The sequence below is a fragment of the Dinoponera quadriceps genome, unplaced genomic scaffold, assembly GCF_001313825.1.
Source record: "Dinoponera quadriceps isolate SergipeBrazil2010 unplaced genomic scaffold, ASM131382v1 scaffold2600, whole genome shotgun sequence".
NCBI classification, from domain to species: Eukaryota; Metazoa; Arthropoda; class Insecta; order Hymenoptera; family Formicidae; genus Dinoponera; species Dinoponera quadriceps.
This window is the reverse complement of record NW_014556795.1, coordinates 76,044-96,708: the sequence shown is the minus strand read 5'-3', so window position 1 is coordinate 96,708 and position 20,665 is coordinate 76,044. Positions and strand designations below refer to the sequence as shown.

The following is a 20,665-nucleotide window of genomic DNA, read 5'->3' as shown; positions in this document are numbered from 1 at the left end:
GCTAACTTATATTATCTCCGTAATACATTTGATCGACGCGAGTAAAAGTTATATCGTCAACCGTAATGCGTATGAAATATTTTGGTAACAGTTACAAAAGTCCATTTTTCAATGTAGAGTGTAATAACAATCGGCGCGACGTTAGGATTTGCAAACACCTTCTCATAGAAAATCAGGGATAATCCGTTGCAATATAATCTCGCTTCGTTACGTCGATGAGCATTTTTGTAATGACAGGTGGGAAGGGATAATTTCATGACACGGCTGGAGGAAATACGCGCCCGTCACACAGATATATAGAAGCTGTGTAGCGCGACGGTACGCGCGTTGGCGGTTTACGTGCGTATCGGCACGAGTCTCGTTTGCTTCCGAGTTTTCCGACCCTTGGACAACGACGGGCGACGTCATCAATGCCCAGGATGCGGAATCGTTGACGAGCGCATCCGGCCAAGGCCGATGTTTCGAGCGCGGCGATGCATCGAGAGAATTTAACGGCTAGTTCTCTAATATCGATCGTAGAACCTGGGAATAGCTCGCGTGCGCTAGTGGATTTTACATGACTACGTTCAGCCTTTTATACGTAATGACTTTGTTTCAAACCCGCCGCGCTCGGATAAATAATGGATTTGTTTTTGGGGAAGCCTGCATGCACAGATGCTTCCTAAAACGCCAAGTCTCGATTTAATTTCAATGAAACTTTTATCTTAATTTTCAATTCGATATATCACACTTAAATCAACGAAAGCAGCGCGCTCGATTGTCAACGTGCGTCGAATAAAAATATCGATACTAAAGCTCAACGTCGTTCGTCCTTTTTATAAAGAGAGAGTCAAAATAACGCCTTTGTAAAAATATTCCGCAATTTGTTCCAAGGGTTCTTTCATATATTCGCTCGATTCCTTGGATCTCGACGCGCGAAAACATTTTGTTCAATCTTCCATTCGAGAAAAAAGATGAAACGGCCACAGATCGACCGTGAAATATTTTCGTGTGTCCGTAGATACGCGAAAGATCGATCGCTTCTCAGACAGATCGGCGGCGATTTACGTCGGCCACGGATCTAGATCGTTCGATCCGCGCGACCTCACTCTCCTCGACGAACGAGCGATGCCCCCGAGGGGGTGAGGTAGCCCCCTCGAAGTTATGGCGTATAGATCATCGCGTTAGAATCAGATAAACGGCGGGCCGGCCAGGGGAGAGACACAGTGTCGCAACGCAGACCTCCCCCTGTCGCGATAAAAATGAAAAAGCGATCTTCGATCTTTCCCGAAAATAATTCCGCCTCGCGGCTCCATCGTAGATCATCACCGGCGTTGTTAAGGCGCGCGGATAAGATTAAAGCGAACGCTCTATCTGCATAACGGATAAGATATAGATTATTGAATTGTCATCGTGAAAGAAAAAAAGGAGAAAGAAAATATTGAATTGTCATCGTGAAAGAAAAAAAAAGAATCGAGACCGCGAAGTCTGTCGTTGTTTCGCCAAAAATGTGTCGCTCGGTTCCCGAATCGAAACTTTCGTTAATGTTCGAAGGTCTTCTACTGTGCTCTTTTGGTGCTAAAAATGAGGAAATACGATCGGGAGAGATATCTCTGTACGTAGACAAGATTATATAACAAATATCGAGTCTGCAGTCTTTTGTCGCGATCCAAGACACTCCTATGTCGCTCGATAATTCGAACGACTGTTGCATCGTTAATCGAACATAAATTATTATAATAGGTGCAGGCGTGTTAGAAAAATAATACGACAATCGTAACAAGCGAACACGATGGGGGGAAAAAGAAAATGGAAAGGACAATTGAAATTTGTACAGAGATCTCCGTCGTCTCGACGAAAAATTGACGCGGTGCACGCTTAACAAGACACTTGATTTCTTACGTAAGAGCACTTATATTTAGACTCTAATCGCTTCGATATTGCTTCCGTAACGACATCGAACTGACACTGAGAAAATTTTCCTTCGCGGCGGTCACGTAGAAGCGACGCTCCGCGCGCAACGTCTAATTAGTCCGCTCTCCTCTACGACAGCGGCGGTAGGAATTACGTCAGGCACTTCTTTTTTCTTCGCTTTTACTCGTCTTTATAGCTCGTCGAGATATCTGCGAGGCATTAAGCCGCGTGACTCGCCAATTCGCCGACGGATCTCGGCCCACTGCTCTCTTTTCGGCGAGCAAAAGCGAGTAATACCGCGTCGCGCGAACGAGGAAGCGCAATTTTCGACTTCCAGCAGGCCTATTCTGCAACGTTTAACGACTGCGTCTTTATCGTTACGTAGTCGTTGCGCGGCTTTTCTACTATATATTATACTTGCGCAACGCCGACATAACGACATTACTGCACAAAATTGCAGAACAGGCATACAGAGCGCACCGATTACGCGCGGTTCACCCACCACTGATTAAAGAATATTGTTTGCTCCACAAAGTATCGGCGATTCTCTTGCGATCTGAGGTTACGAACGTCCTTCTCCCGGCTCGCAAATATTTCGCGCGTCCCGACATTTTAATTCTATTTAGTTCTACATTAAGATCCTGAAGTATTCCGAACTCTCTTTCATCGATAAAAGGGTTAAGTCTTCTTAAGTAAGATCCTTTATTGTGCTTCTTTGATGCTACAAAGGGAATTTAGATCTCTCGGGAGGAGATTTTAAATTCTATATTAATCTCCAAGTGGAAAAGACGGGAAATAATTTCCCGTTCGTAGCATCAAAGGGGCACGAGACTTTTGGAGACTTAATTCAGCCGGTCTTAACGTAGGACGGGAATTTTTCTCTTTCCTCGGGATTTTCGGTCGGACCTAAGATCCCAGAATTCCCCGAATTCTCGTTGAATTCGTCGCGAACGAGACGGCGGATCGAGTGCATTCCCAAGTGGTCGCCGTTGCATCTCGATTTGCACGGGCGTAGGCTAAAGTGCAATCGGGAGAAGGAGGAGTTTGAGGTCGCTCGTTTGGAATTGCTCGATTAAGGCTATAGATTGCAGGCCCCCCGCTATCAAAAGACTATCGCGCGAGATACGCGCAGCGAAGCGCGGTGATGTATTCGCCGAGGATCCGACGGAAAACCACGGATCGTTGACGAACTTTCGCCGAGAAGTCCGCGCCGGAATAATAGTTTCCATCATTTTTATGTTAAGTTTATCGTCGCGAGATAAATTTGGGAGCGATCGCATAATACGGAGTTCATAACGAAGCGATTTGTAAGCACCTTCTTATTTTTCGCGTCTGTAAATTAGTCCGGGCGAAACAGAGAGTCTTGTTTTACGGCTTTTACTCGCGTCGCGTTCTCGCTCGAACAGAACGATTTTCAAGCAGGGCTGACGATAATTGCACAGCCCGAGTGCAACGGTAAATCGTACAAATGGTGCAGAAGAGAAAGGTTTTGTCGCTGGAAATCGCTCTCGATTAAGGCCATAGACTGCAGGCGCTGCCAATCAAAAGGCTATCGAGCGTGTAAAATGAAGCGCGGTGATGCATCGTGGATGCGACAAACCCCGACGCGGAAGCTATCACGCCGGATAAGGCTTCGAATCGACGTTATGTAAATCCACCGTGAATCTACGCGGCTACCGGCCCTCTGACAACGTGCGTGAAATTGTTAAATAACATAAACGGATACATCAAGTTCTTCGAGACCGGGAAGCCAGGCTTTGCGAGTAAACCTCCCTCTCTCCCTAATTTGTTCGGTGTGCACATTCTACAATGATCATTTGAGATCTGAATATTTTTCCGCTCGATCACAACATTTCGGTGGACTGTTTTTAACAGAAAACTTTTTCAATTGTACACCTAATATAATATTTCACGCTCTGACGAAATCGGCCGAGAAACCGAGTCTCTCACTGTCAAACAATAAATCACGAATAACCAGCGACGAGTGTAACACGAGATTTGCGGATCGAACGGGACATGTAGCAAAATATATCGTATGTAAACGTAACCGTCGCGCGGAATCGAGATTCAAGACCGTAGTCTTTACAATGCGATCGCGGGAAAAACGTGCCACTGTGTCTAGTCGCGAATAATTGATCCAAGTCATCCTTGAAGTCAACAAACAGCGGCACCATTTTTAGCCGAGCCGAATGGTGAACTTAGATCGCACTGTTTGACCTAATATTCGCGGCGTGATCGATCATACGAACGGTCATCTTACGATTTCAATTTTTCTCTCCCGATTGTCGTTGCACCGTAAAAATACCGCTTTTAACGTCAAAGAGAGAGAAATGAGCGGGGGACAAAGTCTTTCAATTACTTCAGCAGTCGGAAGTAATCGACGAGCCAATTAGCGGTCGGCGGTAATCGATGCGACTCGTCTGAAAGATGCCGCTCGTAATATCGGGACGGGAGCAATGAGAAAGTCTCGCGTGTCAAGAACACGACTTTCGTTCTTTCGTAGCGGTCAACAGCCGTAACTGTTACGACATCGCCATTTTCACCTGCGTCGCCGCACATACACCCTTGAGAGAGATAGAAAGATCATCCGCCGGCACGATTGACCATTATCGACTTGTTCACCGATCGAATGCGAGAGAAGAGAAATTAATCAACCATATTTGCCCTGCTGAATACAACAACCGATCTGTTGTCTCCGATGTTTTTCTCTGTTTTACTGTTTGAGTCGACAGAAGGGAGACAAAAGGAGAAACGTCGATTCGATCGATGCTCCCCGAGAAGCTCGTATATTAAACAATTGGGAAATGTTTAAATCGAGGGAAGAAACGCGCGTTGAACGTGCAGAATGAAGGCAGAGCGTGTTACACATCGAGACGAAGAAGCGAAAGAGGTTCCGATGCTGAGAAGCGGGAAAACTCGCGGCTTGGTCGGCCGGAAATCGAGGAAAACAGAGAGAAGGGCGGGGTGAGGGAGCTCAGAGGACGGGAGGCAGAGAGAGAAAATGCGCTTGCGCGACCAGCTCGTTTCCATGGCTTCGTAACGTTTCGCGTAGCAACACGAGGACTTTTGACCCCGTTCGATTGTCCTTCGAAACGGATCGTCGAGGAAGCGAAGCGCATCACGATGCCTTTTTTCCACAGGCTTTACCAACGTCATGCAGCGCGATCCCGAGTCGAAATTTCGATTCCACGTCAATCTTGCAAATATCGTCTGCCAACTTGAAGGATCAATAGGGGATCTCGTTATGTAACACTGTCCTATTTTAATGCTACAAATGGTCATTCACTCTCCCCCATGTTGAAGAAGTATTCCATTATCTCAGTGTTCCCTGCATTGTTACTCTTAATTTAAATAAGTGACAATCGTGTAATTTATTAAACTACAAACAGAAGATGTAATCAAATAATGAATACTTAATAAATAATAAGATTAATGCGTAAGTAACATTCTATCTTTTATCTTTTTATAGTCTCCTTATTATTTTTTTAACGTAGGAAATTTCGATACAATTTCGATATTTAAAAAGGAAGGAACTGCAAAGACAGCGGATTGTAAACAGCAAAAGGATTAAATTTGAATTTGGTAGAATAACAAGTCTAAATGCGAAAAAGTTGGTAAGTTCAAGAACACTTTTAGGGAAACATATATCAGTGTTTGCGGAACTTTGACCGGTATTTGTTATTGTAAATTCTTTATAATTGAAAGCATAGTTAATTATACGTTCGTATATATGAAACTGTATTCGACTGTTTGGATCAATATTCCTTGCACGAAATAGGTATTATATAAATTAACAAACAATCAGGAGTCCATAAAGTTATGACCCTTTTATGTACTAAAGGGGCATTCTGTTATTATTATTAAACGATGACGGAATATGAATGGCGGAGTGGATTTTCAACTGGGGTATCGCCTTATTCTTTAAATTCGTCATATGCAACAACAAATTAACATACTCGGAAATATCCCGGCGTCCTGGCTGTCCGATCCAGCATCTTGCCCCTGGCCGCTTTGTGGTTCCGAATACTCACTGACACTTGCACGCAGATAGAATTTAATCGGAAAAACGCGTGTTAATTAACGCGATGCCGATGCGATTCAATAACCAACGAAAATATTGTGTTCGTCCGACGGCAAAATCAAACAACGCTGCGGTATACGCGTCGCTCCACGGTTCGAGACGTAATCACGAAAAAGCACGCGACGTGCAAGAGTATCAAAACAATTGATACTTTCGAAAAGGACAAAGTCATTCCCCCTACTTGCCAATGGCGAATCGTTCAATGACGAGCACATTCGGTGGCCAAGAAATCACGACAATGTTCTCGAAATATTTTCGGCCTTCAAAGTGGATAAGTTATTAAAACAGTAAATTATTAGGACGGTTGCACACACGTACATGTCGGAAATGTCGCTCGTAATATTCGACAATCGTTGCCGGTTGACATGCGATTGACACCGATTAACGCCACGTTTCCGATCAATTCGTACTTTTGCATCATTGAGCACCTGACCACGACGGCAGCCAGAAGGTGACTCCAGGACGAATTACAGAACGCAGAATATAGCGAAGAGGTTTCTTCTTTCTCACCTGTCTTAAACCGAAGTTTCCAACGTCAATAAATAATAATAAATTACGAAAGGAAATTGCTTTATTTATCAATTCTCGCGCCTGTACCACGCGGGTTAGTTTCTTTAACCTCGGCTTAGCGCACTTATTCCAGAATGTGCAATAAATTCTTCTCTCTCCCCTACTCATCCTTCTCGTGTATGTTTATTCCGCGAAGATATTCCGTTGACATCGGTCGAGATTTATGCCGGAGCAGCTGATCGCAATTTGGCAAGAAGCGTGCCACACGAGCGCTCATGCAATCCGTGCGTTCGCAATAAGGTACCGGGAAAATTTACCGAAATGCGTGCAAAGGTGAATGCAACTAATTGAATGCCACTAATACTTGAACGTCTCGCGAAGCGTGCGGGCGCTGCGCGATGGTCGTGTTTAATTACTCGATCGATTAATATTTCATCCGGTACAACTTTCCGCACGACCAACGAAGGAAAATCAATTATGTGCACCGAAGAGCCTGAACGTCGAGGTCGCGTTATCGAAATTGAATGAAAAGGACGAGAGAAGTTAAGGAAAAGATCAAAATAAGACTCTCTATACGTGAAGTGTACCAGACCAACCGGGACTTCGTAAGGACGGATTGAATGGATTGAATAAAAAAATTCTCTGCCATTTTGCAAACAATGCTTGAATTAATAATTCCAGAAGCTTCTATAGACGGCCATTTTCAACAATTAATAACTCGAAATTTTGCATATCGTTTACAAAATGGTAAAGGACTTTTTTTTATTCATCTTAATCCATTTTACGAAGTTTGTCCCTGTTGGTTTGGCACGTCTACGCACACCCATACGTATCCATTTCTCGATGTAGACCCTTTCTCGTTTGCACTTGACGGACGTCTCGAAACCAACGGAGTCGATATCCACGCGCGCTATCGGAATTCTAACGACGGAGGCTGCCTGTTTCCCACACACATGCGCGCTCATCGACACGAGCAAGACTATGCAATATTTTGCGTCAAAGTATAGCGAATCTCGAGGCCGGATCTAATAATGACAGCACGAAATATCAAGCGAGCCCGATAACCCGACTGAGCGTTATCTCAAAAAAATGCGTTCGTTGATGAGCAATGTGGCCATTCGTCGTCCGATGCGAATGTGCAGGCGAGTGTCGCGTGGGAGTATGAATGCATCTCGCTCACGTTCGTTCGTTCGCGCCGCACATTTGCTCGCACGTTCGCAACTTTATAATCGAATGTGCCGATTTTCAAGGATTACCACGTGCCAACGCGCTATTCCTTCACAAGAAAACCGGCCGTACTCGCGCGTCACTCTCAGGGAGAGTGAAACACTTCGACCGTATAAAACTGCCGCCGCACACGTTCGACATAACTTCGCGCGTATGCGACGATTTTTGCAACGAGAACGAGCCGACCGAGAACGCAATTAACCCTTGCGTTCCCAAAACCGGATTGCGCCGGTCCCCATGATATTTTTAGGAATAACTTTACATACAGACTTATCGTTGCATAAATACCGAAGAGAAATGTCAGTACGCGATCGAATACGTTCTAAATAAAATTCACGTCTGAGAAACGAAATATCATCAGTCATCGTTGGGGTTTCATTCTCTTTCTCCTCTTTCTCTCTTTTCGAACTTGAGAAAACTTGAGAAAGCAAATGAATAAAAGAGAATTGAAAACACTAGGAACGGTCGCTGTGAGACGATTCGTTTTAATCTGAATGTCTTCGCTTAGACTTTGTTTAAATGCCAAATGACATCTTTCGATAAAGCAAGGTTCAAATTAGTCGCGAAGCAGCAAAGACTCACGTAGCCAAAACACGATGAATAATAACTCTAGCATGTCGTTTTAGAGTAATGACGAAATTAAGCGACAGGTAACGTAATAGCGCCGGTGTTATCGATTAGATCCAAATTAGACATTCATTATTGAGCTCGCTAGCGATATTGGATAGTATAATCCGCAATCGATATCTGACGCGGAGCGTGTCCATTCGGTGAATTGAACCTGTTACTTGATCTAATTACAGGGTGAGTTCATTTACACGCGACAGACGGTCGAATACAACTGTCGAAAAAGGCGATAAGCAAGTATTACGGATGACAGAGAGGGAGACAGAAAGAGAGANAGAGAGAGAGAGAGAGAGAGAGAGAGAGAGAGAGAGAGAGAGAGAGAGAGAGAGAGCATTTATTTTAAGGTTTTAGTAGAAAACGAAAGCGTGTCTCACGTGCAGTGCGAATAGTGTTTTGTTTCCACTGCAGATATTCTGCCTCGAGATTTTCTTTTTTCTTCTCCGCATTTGTAATTGTAAAAACATAATGATAATTACAAGAACAGGAATAACATTTATGAAGATTATGTGAGAAATATAAAAACAAAATGTGTGCGCCTGTGCATTTAGCGAACGCGCACCTTTATTATTATTTCAAGAACTAATAAATTTTTCCTCTATTCTCACATTTTGCGTACAATTTTAACAAGTGCACGTTTTCTTCCCTCCTATTATCTCTTTATTTTTTTCTTTCGATCTGCCGCGTTTTAAGTTACGTAAGTCTCACACTACAACTATTACAGCACCGTTTTTTAAATTTCAACGTTACCGTTATCTCATCTCACGCCTTACGAATGCGGCAACGAGATAATCGGAAAAAAGAAAGAGAGAGAGGGAAAGAAGGTCAGAATCCGGAGACAAAACGGCGCTTACCGAGAAGGTGGGAATTCTGATTAGATACGGCCCTGGCTCGTACGATGAGGAGGCCGCACGGAGAGGGATCGGAGGGATCGGAGAGACCGGAGAGGGTCGCGCGGAGTTTCGGAAAAGAAACCGGCGCGGCGAGAACGCGGCAGCGAAGGTGAAGGGGGACGCGATAGCGCACCGCTCTTGAAATCGGCGCGGATCGCGTGTTACTATGCTACAGTGCCGCCCTCGACGGTGATCCACGAAAAATCAATGATCCATGCGCGCGGATCCCGCGAAGAGCAAATTGCCGCGATCCAGCGTGCGGATAACTTTGACTCCCGCGATCTTCTCGTCTTTGTAATATCCTCGCCTTAAAAGTGACGGGGATATTTGTTTTCTTCAGCTGGACAGGTCAAGTATTTTCGTGTATAACTACGCGCGATCTCGGACGTTCGAATTACACGGGAAATAATAATTAGCTCTCACAGGCAAAAATGAACTGTCTATATAATACAAGTTAGTTTAGCCCACAGCTAAAAACTAGATCTGGTAACTAAATTTCAGTTGTGTCCTTTTTTTATCAATAGCAATGACTCCCTGTTGATCTCCCCGAGTCTCACGGATAGTCTCGTCACGACTGACGAAACAATGGTGATTGCTATTTTCGGTGATGAGAGAAATTCAAATATCTTCGGACCCTTCGCAATCAATATTATGCAAATAGTGAAGACCCGCTTGTGCAAGATGCTCCAAACGAAATGTACAGTATGTCTGACACGAATGAGAAATGTGCAGCTTCAAGGATATATCTAATCGTACTCGATGGTAATGGAATATCTTACCTTGGCATTTGACCCCCACTTTTCCATTGCCCCAGATATAATCTTCACCTATGACAAAAATTATAATAACGATACACATTTATGCCCTATGACTATATACATTTATGCACCTATGACAAAAATTATAATACCGATACACATTTTATGCCCTATCTTTTCTTCCTTTGCAAATCATGATGCGACTATTCGATAAGAAAAAAAGTAAACGAAATTCAATCGCATTTCTGTACAGTAAGTGAAAGACAAAAGAAATAAAAATATCTGTCTAACGCACTCTGAAATATATATATTCATTTCGCGTGTTAAGCCGAAAACAAATTGTTCCAACGATCAAGTTTTCCCTTCTTCAAGCGAAAATTCTCTATGTATTATTCGATAACGAGTTATATATTCCGTAAAGTCAACCAATTAGTGATGTACTTACAGTGCTTGCAGAAAATAGGCGTTACGAAGTACACATCTATGAAGACATGATTATACGAGTTATGTTTCGTGTTCGCGGAATCGGCTACATACGCTGTAACAAGGAAGCAAGAAATTAATTCATTACCGTGGAGTATGGAAACTATCATATTACATTGATATAAATACGCGTACTTACGGTATGGCCCATTGCTGAGCGTTACGTAGGACGACTCTTCTTCATTATGAGTGTCGAGGTACGGCGACAAGCTTCCTTTCAGCATCAGGACTCCGTCGATTGCACCTTCTAAACATAGGAACGTACAAACATAAGTGTCGGGGAGGAACGGCGTTTGAAAATCGAATGGTCAACTGACCACCGTTTGCGAAAAACCTGACAAAACGTTGAAACTATCAATGCAATTTTCAAATAATTGCGATATCTCTCTGTAAGTGCCTAATCTTTGATGCCGCTGCGTATAAATCAGTAGCGATTGCAACAAATTAATGTATATTTTGTATATAGAAGAGTCGCAATCTGTTTCGCTGAAATCTTAACTTGAACTCTTGGCAAAATTAGCTTCTCGCAAATGGTCGTCGGGCAATAACGTGAATTTCCATACCAGGTACAAACTCTTCCTGCTCGGTTCTCCAGTCGCACGAGACGACACCGGTGTGTTGTTTCAAGTCGCCTTGGAAGTAGCGCGTTAGTCGATGTTCATCTAGGAAACGATCACATCAACAGATCATCGTCTCCATGGAAAAACTTATATAAGTTTACTCGCTTGTCAGTCATACATGGCACGCAGTAAACGTGAGTGAACTCGCACGACACTATAATCACGGGACATAATCTCTCTTGATCCTTACGCATCCTCTTCTTGCCTCGCACGAACACTCCGATTATGTCAGAGGAGGTTCTTATTTAATGCACAATTATTTAAGATTACTTGCGGCTGTTTGAGCATTATTTAGGAAAGCCGATCATTACTGAATCGACGATATAATGTTTATTTTCTTCTCACCGGGCATGTATTAGTTTGATTCTCGCGCGTTTATGATTTATGATTATTAAAAATAACGGTTTATTCTTCGTTAAAAAAATTATTTGTATATATCCTTATAGTGGAGAATCGCTTTAAAAATGATTTCTATAGATAAAATATGTAAGATGCTGCGTAGCGATGACGATGCTGCTCCAAAGTACACAGCTGATACATTCAATCTCCTAAATGGCAACGTGATATAAACACTACGATAATTTTTCAGGAGCGACAACGCGACTCATCGTGATTCTATCATTCCCCTTTGCATTTCTTCCGCCGACATCCACTGTTTGAATATACTTCCTCCTTTCTTTCGCTATTCCTACGTTTCATATCCAAGGTACCGTAGCAAGCCTACGGCCTCTGCAACATAACATTTATATTAAACAATTAGCTGTAATAAAAACTAGAACTTTGTTGCTGAGCTATATAGCTTGTCTCACTCTAATGATCAAAACGGTGCAACCTTTCAAAAATTTAAGTTCAGAAAATTTAATAAATCTAATGTCAAAAGTTCAATGATGAAATAACAATCAACTTGAAATTCTTAGTAGCAAAGACATTTATAAATATTATTTATTTTACAGATAGAGCCAGGAAGTACAGGCGAAAAGTTACACGCCTCGAAGAAGATAACAACGGAAGCTCGAGCACAGGGATGATGATAAGCACTGTGCTCCGAGGAAGAGGCTTACCCACGACGTCGAGCAGGAGGCGAAGGGAGATAAATGGACGCGCTTCGCCTCGCTAACAGGATTCTTCGGCGCCGAGAATGTCGCTCGGATAAGAGGCACTTTGGTCCGGTACGATGACGCTTGTTGCGAAGAAACAACACCTTCCTCCTCTCACCAGAGTGTCACTCCGTGCTCGCGTCGGCTGTCGCTCCGAGAATTCGCGGTCGAGTCGCAGAAAATAAGAATGACGGAGGCGAAACAACAATAATATATCGTCGATCGTGTCGCGACACTCGAACACGGTTAGGCCAGCCTAGGCAGCTGAAATCGCTGCACTCGAACGAAAGTCGACTGCGAGCGATCGAAAGCGAGCGAGCGCGATCTGTCGTTCGCGGCAGCGAATTTTCTCGACTGCTGTTCCCTTTCATTCGCACGTTATCCGCGATATGATTCTTTTTCATTCTTAAAAAAAAGGAAGGGGAATATGTTCATGTAGCAAATAATAGTAGTGCTATTTGAAGATCAAAGTTTGTCTAACCTGTTGTTGAGTCGTGCTGTTTCAAAAAGAAAAAGATCCGCCATTAAATTGCTCGGAAAGTGAAGGAGAATTCACATCTTGACAGAAAAGCAGTAGCCAATTCGAACTCACGTAGGTAAAGCCAACTACCGTCGCGATTGGCTTTCCTGCTTCTGCTTTAATGTAAATTTTTTTTTACGCTTGGTCTACAATGTGCATCTTTGCATCTTGTTTCCTGCTCTTTCTTCCGTAAAAACTTCTATTATGGAAAAAAAAACAAAGAACACATTGTACATCAGGTTTTGTGTTCACAATGTTAGATCGATGCTGGACCGAGATCTAGTATTTGGTAGATGCTTGAAAGATACTAGGATTTTTTAATAATTTCTAATAACTTTTATAGCCGGTCAACAACTCTGTCCGAGACCTCGCATCGCTAGGTGCGTTGACCAATGAAATTATAAATATTCTAATAAATTCGTTTACACACTTTTGTAATTCTCATTATATTTTGAAATATGCAATCGACCTCCTGAATAGGTTGAGATGGAAATAATAAGTCTTTATTGACGGGACAAATCCTTTAATGTACAATTATCATATAAGTCTACACAGATATATACATATTTAAAAAAAATATATATATATAAGATAATAAAATTACTATTAATATCTCGAATACACTGCAGAGCGTCTAAATATAGAAACAGTTCCGTGAAATCATTGTAAACTCACCTTCCAATTCAATGGCGCTCCACAGCCCCATGTCGAGTCTAGGCCTACCTCTCTCTCACACATATATGCATGTGGTGCGCACGAAAATTATACCCATGCATATGGGGGATCTACAGTTTAAACGCCAGTCCCTACGGCAAATTTTGGAGAGAGATTTTCTTGGCATGAATACTCTTGGGGTTTGCCAGACCACCGAAGAGGAGCCACGAGCGTATGAAAAATTTTCTGGATCTGCCGGGAATCGAACCGGGGACCTCTAAACATAGTAAGACCGATCCGCTGTCTACCGCGCTTGTAAACTCACCTTATCTACGATAAATATTCCACGATGTGTTTTTGGACGCGATCAGATCCGTTCTTTTTTGTTGCCACGAACAAATGGGTCCGGTGCTAGGGAGATCTTTTCGCGCACGCACATTGAGCAAACGTGATAGCCTCAGCGCCGTATCTATTTTAAGGTGTCGCAGGTTATTTCGCCTGAAAGAAAATATGAAGGGATTGTAGAAGGGAGAAGAAAGTTTCTGTGGAAGAAACAGAATGATGCTTATCGGTAAAAATAAATATATTTTTTTACTTTTAACTTCTGCAGGGTATTTTGCGCAGGCCCCCTCACGAATCTGATACTTGCGGCTAAAATCGTCATTGGAAACTGCTTACGTCGAGCTGCTACGTCGCACTTAACGCATGCGCGGAAGGGCTCCTCTCACCGAGAAAATCGGAACTCCCAACGTTGTGTGGGTCAGCGCATGCAGTGTTCTCAGACGGAGGGAAAGAAGTGGTTCATGAACGGATGATTCTTTCTCTCCGACTGGGAACACTCGGATCGTACGCTCTCCTCGCTCGTTCTCATCTCCTTATATAGTGAATCGGGACACCGAAGAGAAGGTAGCCGCTGTTATCATGAGCAACACGATCACCCAGGAGGCCTACGATGAGGTCGTCAGGGAATTCATGCAGGATTTCCTCATGACCGCCGAAGAGGCTATCGACGACGCCGTCAGGCACTTCGAAACTCAGGTATTGACTGACTACTTTTTGTTTATTCACACATTTGTCTCGCTCGCGGATCAATAAAGAACGCCCCTTCACACGCCCGGTTCGGTTATACAACTTGGCCGTCGATACAATTGTTGTGCCGTATACGGTATTCTTTAACCTCGAAAAAATTAAATATTTTTAAATCAAACGACATAAGCATTTTACACTTTTCGAATAGCTGACGATATGTACGAGCTTAATTACTTTCATACGCCAATATCTCGGTGTGTGTGTTCGTTGAAAAGTTGATATATTCAATAGCTTCATAGATTTTGCAAAAATGACCTCAAAAGTAGATTTTTAATTTGGATCCTTTTGGAGCAGCTCGGTTTGCATCTTCGTTGAAAATTCGGAAATTAATTACGCGCCGTGACGAGGCACCCTTGCGCGGGATGATATTGATCTGTGAAAAGGCCCTTTCTGCATCTCCTTTCCCGCATGTGTGAGGATCCGTCAATCCAGCGCATCGCCCAAAATTTTTTCTGTTGTTGGAAAAAAGATTGGTGAACACACACGTTAAACAATAATGAAGTTCGAGGTCGAATTAAAATTACAAAAAAATATAATAACGAGAATTTGAAACTTTTCCGCAATTAGATGTATTTACGTCATATAACATTTCTCGTGCGTTTCGCCAATTTTTTGCAATTCATAATATTTGCGCCGAATTATATACTGTAAGGCAATCTGAGAGATTTGCTGTAAAGAGGAGAAAAGGGAAGAAATAATGCTCTCTGATAGGCGAATTGTGGAAACATCACATAATAATGGCGTCACTAACTGGCGAAAAATTTCACAATTATTGTACTCGGATAATATGACGCAACGATTTTGTCTGAATAAAGTCTTAAAATGATACTTGTCCGAAATTAGACAAATCCAATTATTTCAATATTTAAACGCAAAATCACAACTTGAAATATTTCTAAAATAATAATTTCTGTTAAAATATTTATACAGTACAATGTATAATATTTATATAATATTTTTCACAATATAATGTAGTAATAACGTTTTGTAATATTTGCTGCATCATATGACAAGATATTTTAATCGAAATTATTAAATTGATGAGATGCCCATCAATTCAAATAAAAAAGAGAAATGTACTCTTATGTGAATAACACATAAACATTTAAATAAACTTTATACTTGTTTACATTTTATTTACGTATGTTTTACGATTACTTATTTCTTTTTTAAAATTTTGACATACTGAATGTGTAATATTTCATGTTGCGCTATTTCCAAATTATCATTAGGAATTTTAATTTGATTCCTTCAGGCACAATTATATTTCTATAAATGTTTTAAATATAATATAGCTGAAATATTTTTCTTTATTATTGCGCAATTTCTTTTCAAATTTAATTTTGCAAATATTCCGTTAAGATGGTTCGCTACTGTTTTACCGAAGTATCATTTAGAAATTAATTGCGCCAATATTCTATCAAAGATTAATATTTCTACATGTATTTTGTTAATCACATGTCTCACATAATTATAGATTCGCATTTTCATCATTGTGTCAGAAATTTCATACAAGATTTCGTCCTTTTCCTATTAGGGCTAAAACGAAACACGATACGTCTCGATCGACGTTACGCAATCGTCACATTACGCTATAATTAACGGACGGCGTTTATTTCGCGCAGGGAATAGACCTGAGCAACATCGTCAAAGACTTAGCCCTCTCTGACAAGTACGAACCGATAATAACACGTCTGGAACGACTGACGTTCGCTGTGAGAGACAAGAGCTATGAGCTCGTGCCCGAAACGTTGCAAGAATTGCGCACAGAACTGGACAAGGACATCGGACACCGGGTGTTCGCGGGCAAACAGAAGTGCTACAATATCCTGCTCGACCTTTTGAAAGACTGCCGAAAGAATCACGCGATAGTGAAATCCGCGCTAAAGACCATCACGTCGCTGATGACCGGCAATCCGGACTTACTGGACGACGACGGTATCGCGCTACAGATAGAGTAAGATCACGACTCTAGGGAGAAGTAAACGACAAATTTCGACGGATGTTCGCTATTTTCTAAAGTTAAAGGGAAATTTACGGAATACATAGAAAGAAATCGTAGGAGAAAAGAGTCTTCGATTTCGTAAACATTTCTTTTCGATTCGTGCCTCACGAAATTTCATTCGCCAGGATGTTGGAGAAGTATCACGACATCGCGACGTTGCAATACCTGTTACGTTGGATACGAGAGTGCTGCATAAAGCATGAACTGAACAGGCAAAAGATCTTCGATGCCAATATCTTTGAGAGACTCAAGAAGATATTAGTGCGCGAAGACGCGAGCGTGGCTGAGATCAAGGACGCGTGCTCGGTCATCAGAGCCTTAGTCCTGGACGATGACATCAGGCACGAATATGGAAAGGCTCATGAACACGCAACTGTCATCGCGAAGGGTGCTCTCGATATTCTCACAGGATTATTATCAAGTAAATCACATTTGAGTCACCTCAATAAATAGACGATTAAATGGCGGGAAAGTTTCAAAACTCGCGATGCTATGAAATACGCTCGTTAAAAATTGTGCGATTGAAAAGATTAACGAATAAAAATGCTGTCTTCGCCATTTGATCGCGCAGAATTATGAATACGTGAATTGTGTTAAACAATTATAACCATCTGAAATATTTTCAGATGGTTATTATCGCTTGATAATTGTAACCATTCCAACTATTCACAAATTAGCGTCGCACAATAATGTTGAATTTTGAGATGTATATTTAGCAATACACTCCGTGCCGTTATCTTTTATACACAAATATGTTTCGAATAAAATTTGTATATAGAGTTAAAAAGTACAGCTACAGGTGATACTTATTTGATGCAAGTAAAATAGTTACTCCAATACTCTTCCGCAGATATTTACTAGAAATTGACTATATGTAATATAATACTTCCTTCGTATAATTAGACATTTACTTGTGTATGTTAAAACAATTGCGACAAGCATTATATTCATAATATTGAGAGTATCGTTTTAAAAGATATTTACTGGGCGAAAAAATCGGAATTTAAAATCAAGTCTCTTCAATGGAGGAGAAGTATTACATAATTTTTAGTAAATATTCTTTTAAATTTAGAATAATTGACTTGCATTCGGTAATCCATTTCTTTGCATTTCATAATCCATTTACAAATGAAGAATTCTAGCATTTTTTTCTATATAGGATTCCTGAAAGATAAGACTGTAGTAGGAGACCTGATGATCACGTTGGCCGCATTGATCGTTCGAAACGAATTCTGTCAAGAAGTCGAAGACGCTGGCGGCCTGAAATTCGTTCAGGATATAATGATCGATTATCCGGACTCTGAGAAATTAAACTGGCAGGCTTTGAAATTGTTGAAAGCGCTCGCCGGCAATGACAACGTGAAATCTCACATTGTGACTTCCGGATGCGCGCCTATAATCGTATCCGCTGTTAGCCGAATGAAGGTAAGCTCGCGAACGATCCTTTCGACGATCAAATCGTTTCTTTCAATTTTCTTCCTTTACAAAGAAATATTTGAATTAATACTTCAATTGATACCTAACAGACGGCGGAGTATGTCGTGACCGCAGGATTGGGTTGCATATCCGCGTTATCTTTACGAAGCACTTCTAACGCCGGCGTGTTCTACGACTGCGGCGCGCCCCAAGTCATCGTAGACGCCATGAAAGCGTATCCTAAGAACACGAGCGTCCTGAGACAAGCTTGCTGGGCGATCAGGAACATGTCGGTGCGAAATAAGTCCGAGTCCGCGGAATTTGTGGCGTACGGTGTCGAAGATGTGCTGCAGAACGCGATTCGCATGCACGGTGCCAAGTTGGATAACGACGCGAAGGCCGCATTGAGAGATCTCGGCCTCAAGGTAGATCTGAAGGAGAGATGGACGGGGAAAGGCGTCAATCTGAACAACGAGCGTCAATGATCACCGACATATAACATTCGAACTATTTATGTTACCGTGGTGCAACGGTAGCTCGCTAGTTCGAATTTTGACTCGCTCGTTATTTAAGCCGCAGCCGTCTTGATTAATAGCGGATAAACGTGCCGATAAACTAACGGTAACGCGTTACAATAATGTTATAATTTCTCACTCAACAATGGATATGGATAACTGGCATGGATAAGAGAACTTGCAGAGGGTGCAGTTCATCGATATCGAGATTCGTTCTCATGCGGAACTGCATCCCATCCCGGTTCTCGAACTGGCACATCCGCATTCCAATGAGCGTCTTGACGACTGTAAACAACTTGACTCAAACGCTCTTGACAATAATAGGGCAAGTATTCAAAATTTTATTCAGGATATTATCCAATCGGCAAACGGAAGAGCGAAATGATTTTTTAAAGCTGACTAGCAATATCAAATGAAAATTTCACGGTATACCGATAATGTTAGCAAGGAGATTATTACTGAAATTATGAATAGAGAGCGAAGATCCGCTAATTTAATTCTTTACAATATTAGATTTAATTAATGACGTCGACTTCAATTACATGTCAATCTTCAAATTTATTGTAATAAAATTTTTACATGTGTAATTCTTGCGACTAATTATTCTTTTGTACCAAAGGGATGAAACTCGCATAAATAAAGGAAATGAAATATTCGAAACGTAATTTAGATATACCCGTGTTATTTAGGTAAGTATCTTTAATTCAATCCTGAAATTTGTTAGTTGAAAACAAAGTGAATGAAGAAAGCATAAATAATAAACAACAAATCTCATTAACTTTACTTGAAAATAAATAAAAACAAATTTTACCGTGACATGTAACAAGAGAAAATTCTTTAAAACAGTAAATTTTTACATACTAAAACAACGAGCTGGACCAAATGGGAAATATTCTCGTCATTTTTAGGAGTGTCATAAGCGCAAACAAAATTTTGAGAAAGTTTTCGACTTTTTCATGTGAAAGATTGAATTAAAGGAAAAATGTTGAATTTGTTTGCTTATAACTCACATACGACTGCTCAAACTACCGCGTCAAACTCTGCGTGAATTAAACTACCTGATATTACCTTTATAATACTACCTTTATTTATATGACAATTACGCTTACGCAGCCCACGAAAATCAACTTTCCCTCCCGACTTACATACACACACACATATACATATATATATGTATATATATTTGTGTATAGCGCGGACTGGTATAATATAAATAAAAGTGAATAAATCAAACATGGTAATCGACGATTATTGGTGCGAAAAAAGAGCTAACGATCAAATGAAGTATTGTAATATATGTCGATCGTTTTCTGTTTGTTTTTATATACACATAGTGAGCAATTTCTTTTGTACATTATTACTGTAACAAATTGATGAATAAAAGCTAAATTTGAGTTACAAACAATGGGGCACACGCGCACACACACACATTCGCTCATACATCCAAAGACCTTTCTTCTCCCCCTTGTCCACCTGCCAAGCCGTCTAATTTTATATGATACGTATTGAGCGTTATGTAATCTGAGAACAACTCGCTTTGTTTCAATCGATTAACTTACTAATTTGATCGCGTCGTCAACGAGCGTGCTGACGGAAAGCTCGTTTTAATAAGAATGCGCGAAATCGCCGCCGCTTTGTGGCGTCCAAAGAGTCGACAAGATGAATTTTTAATAAGCCGACGGATGATATTTGATTGCCAGTCTGCTTGGTCAAAATTTCCTTGAGCAAGAACAGGTGCTTGTTGAATATCACTTTATTAACATCTAATGTTTAGGAGCGCCCGAAGATGTAATTACCGTAATTAAATATAAGTGATTTATACTCGTCAGTCCCTCATTCTCTCGCTTCGCCACCCAAGTAGAAACATATTATTACCAATAGACAGATTTGTTCCGGAGACAACTGTGTCCTTCGACTGATTTTTCTGCCTAGGGGTTTTTGAGGCCGTTGTTTAAGAATATGAAGTCCAAATTTTTCAAATGCAAAATAGTGCACTAAATCATAATTTTATTTCATCCAAATAAAACTGGACATCTGTAATATATATGTAACGTATTTTTGAGTTGCGAATTAGCAATCAGATCTACATTTTGAATTTTTCTTATCATTTAAAACAGCGACCTCAAAAATCCCAAAATATAACATTTCAATATTTTTGTGAAACTTGTACATCTTTTAAATTTTAAGCACGTTACACCCGCCGTCTTGAATTTTTAAGTTCACCATTAAATAGAGCGACTGCAAGAATCTTTTAATATCCAATTTAAAAAATATTGAATT

General features: G+C 41.1%; 2 protein-coding genes across 2 annotated transcripts in view; one reads left to right on the top strand and one right to left on the bottom strand.

Moving 5' to 3' along the window:
- Positions 1 to 12,686, bottom strand: part of LOC106748226 (phosphatidylinositol 3-kinase regulatory subunit alpha) — a 46,883-nt gene extending 34,197 nt beyond the window's left edge. The window contains exons 1-6 of the mRNA XM_014626553.1: positions 12,668 to 12,686; positions 12,151 to 12,591; positions 11,033 to 11,818; positions 10,609 to 10,716; positions 10,432 to 10,524; positions 10,008 to 10,055 (exon numbers count right to left, since the gene is read on the bottom strand). Coding sequence (XP_014482039.1) covers positions 10,008 to 10,055; positions 10,432 to 10,524; positions 10,609 to 10,693 — 226 coding nt within the window. The 5' untranslated portion in view covers positions 10,694 to 10,716; positions 11,033 to 11,818; positions 12,151 to 12,591; positions 12,668 to 12,686. The remainder of the gene's footprint in view (positions 1 to 10,007; positions 10,056 to 10,431; positions 10,525 to 10,608; positions 10,717 to 11,032; positions 11,819 to 12,150; positions 12,592 to 12,667) is intronic.
- Positions 12,687 to 14,082: 1,396 nt separating this feature from the next.
- On the top strand, positions 14,083 to 19,050 carry LOC106748277 (armadillo repeat-containing protein 6 homolog). Its single transcript, XM_014626654.1, has 5 exons — positions 14,083 to 14,398; positions 16,075 to 16,406; positions 16,580 to 16,875; positions 17,614 to 17,879; positions 17,981 to 19,050. The coding sequence occupies exons 1-5, from the start codon at positions 14,282 to 14,284 to the stop codon at positions 18,353 to 18,355; spliced, it is 1,386 nt and encodes a 461-aa protein (XP_014482140.1). The 5' UTR covers positions 14,083 to 14,281; the 3' UTR covers positions 18,356 to 19,050.
- The last annotated feature ends 1,615 nt before the right edge of the window (positions 19,051 to 20,665 follow it).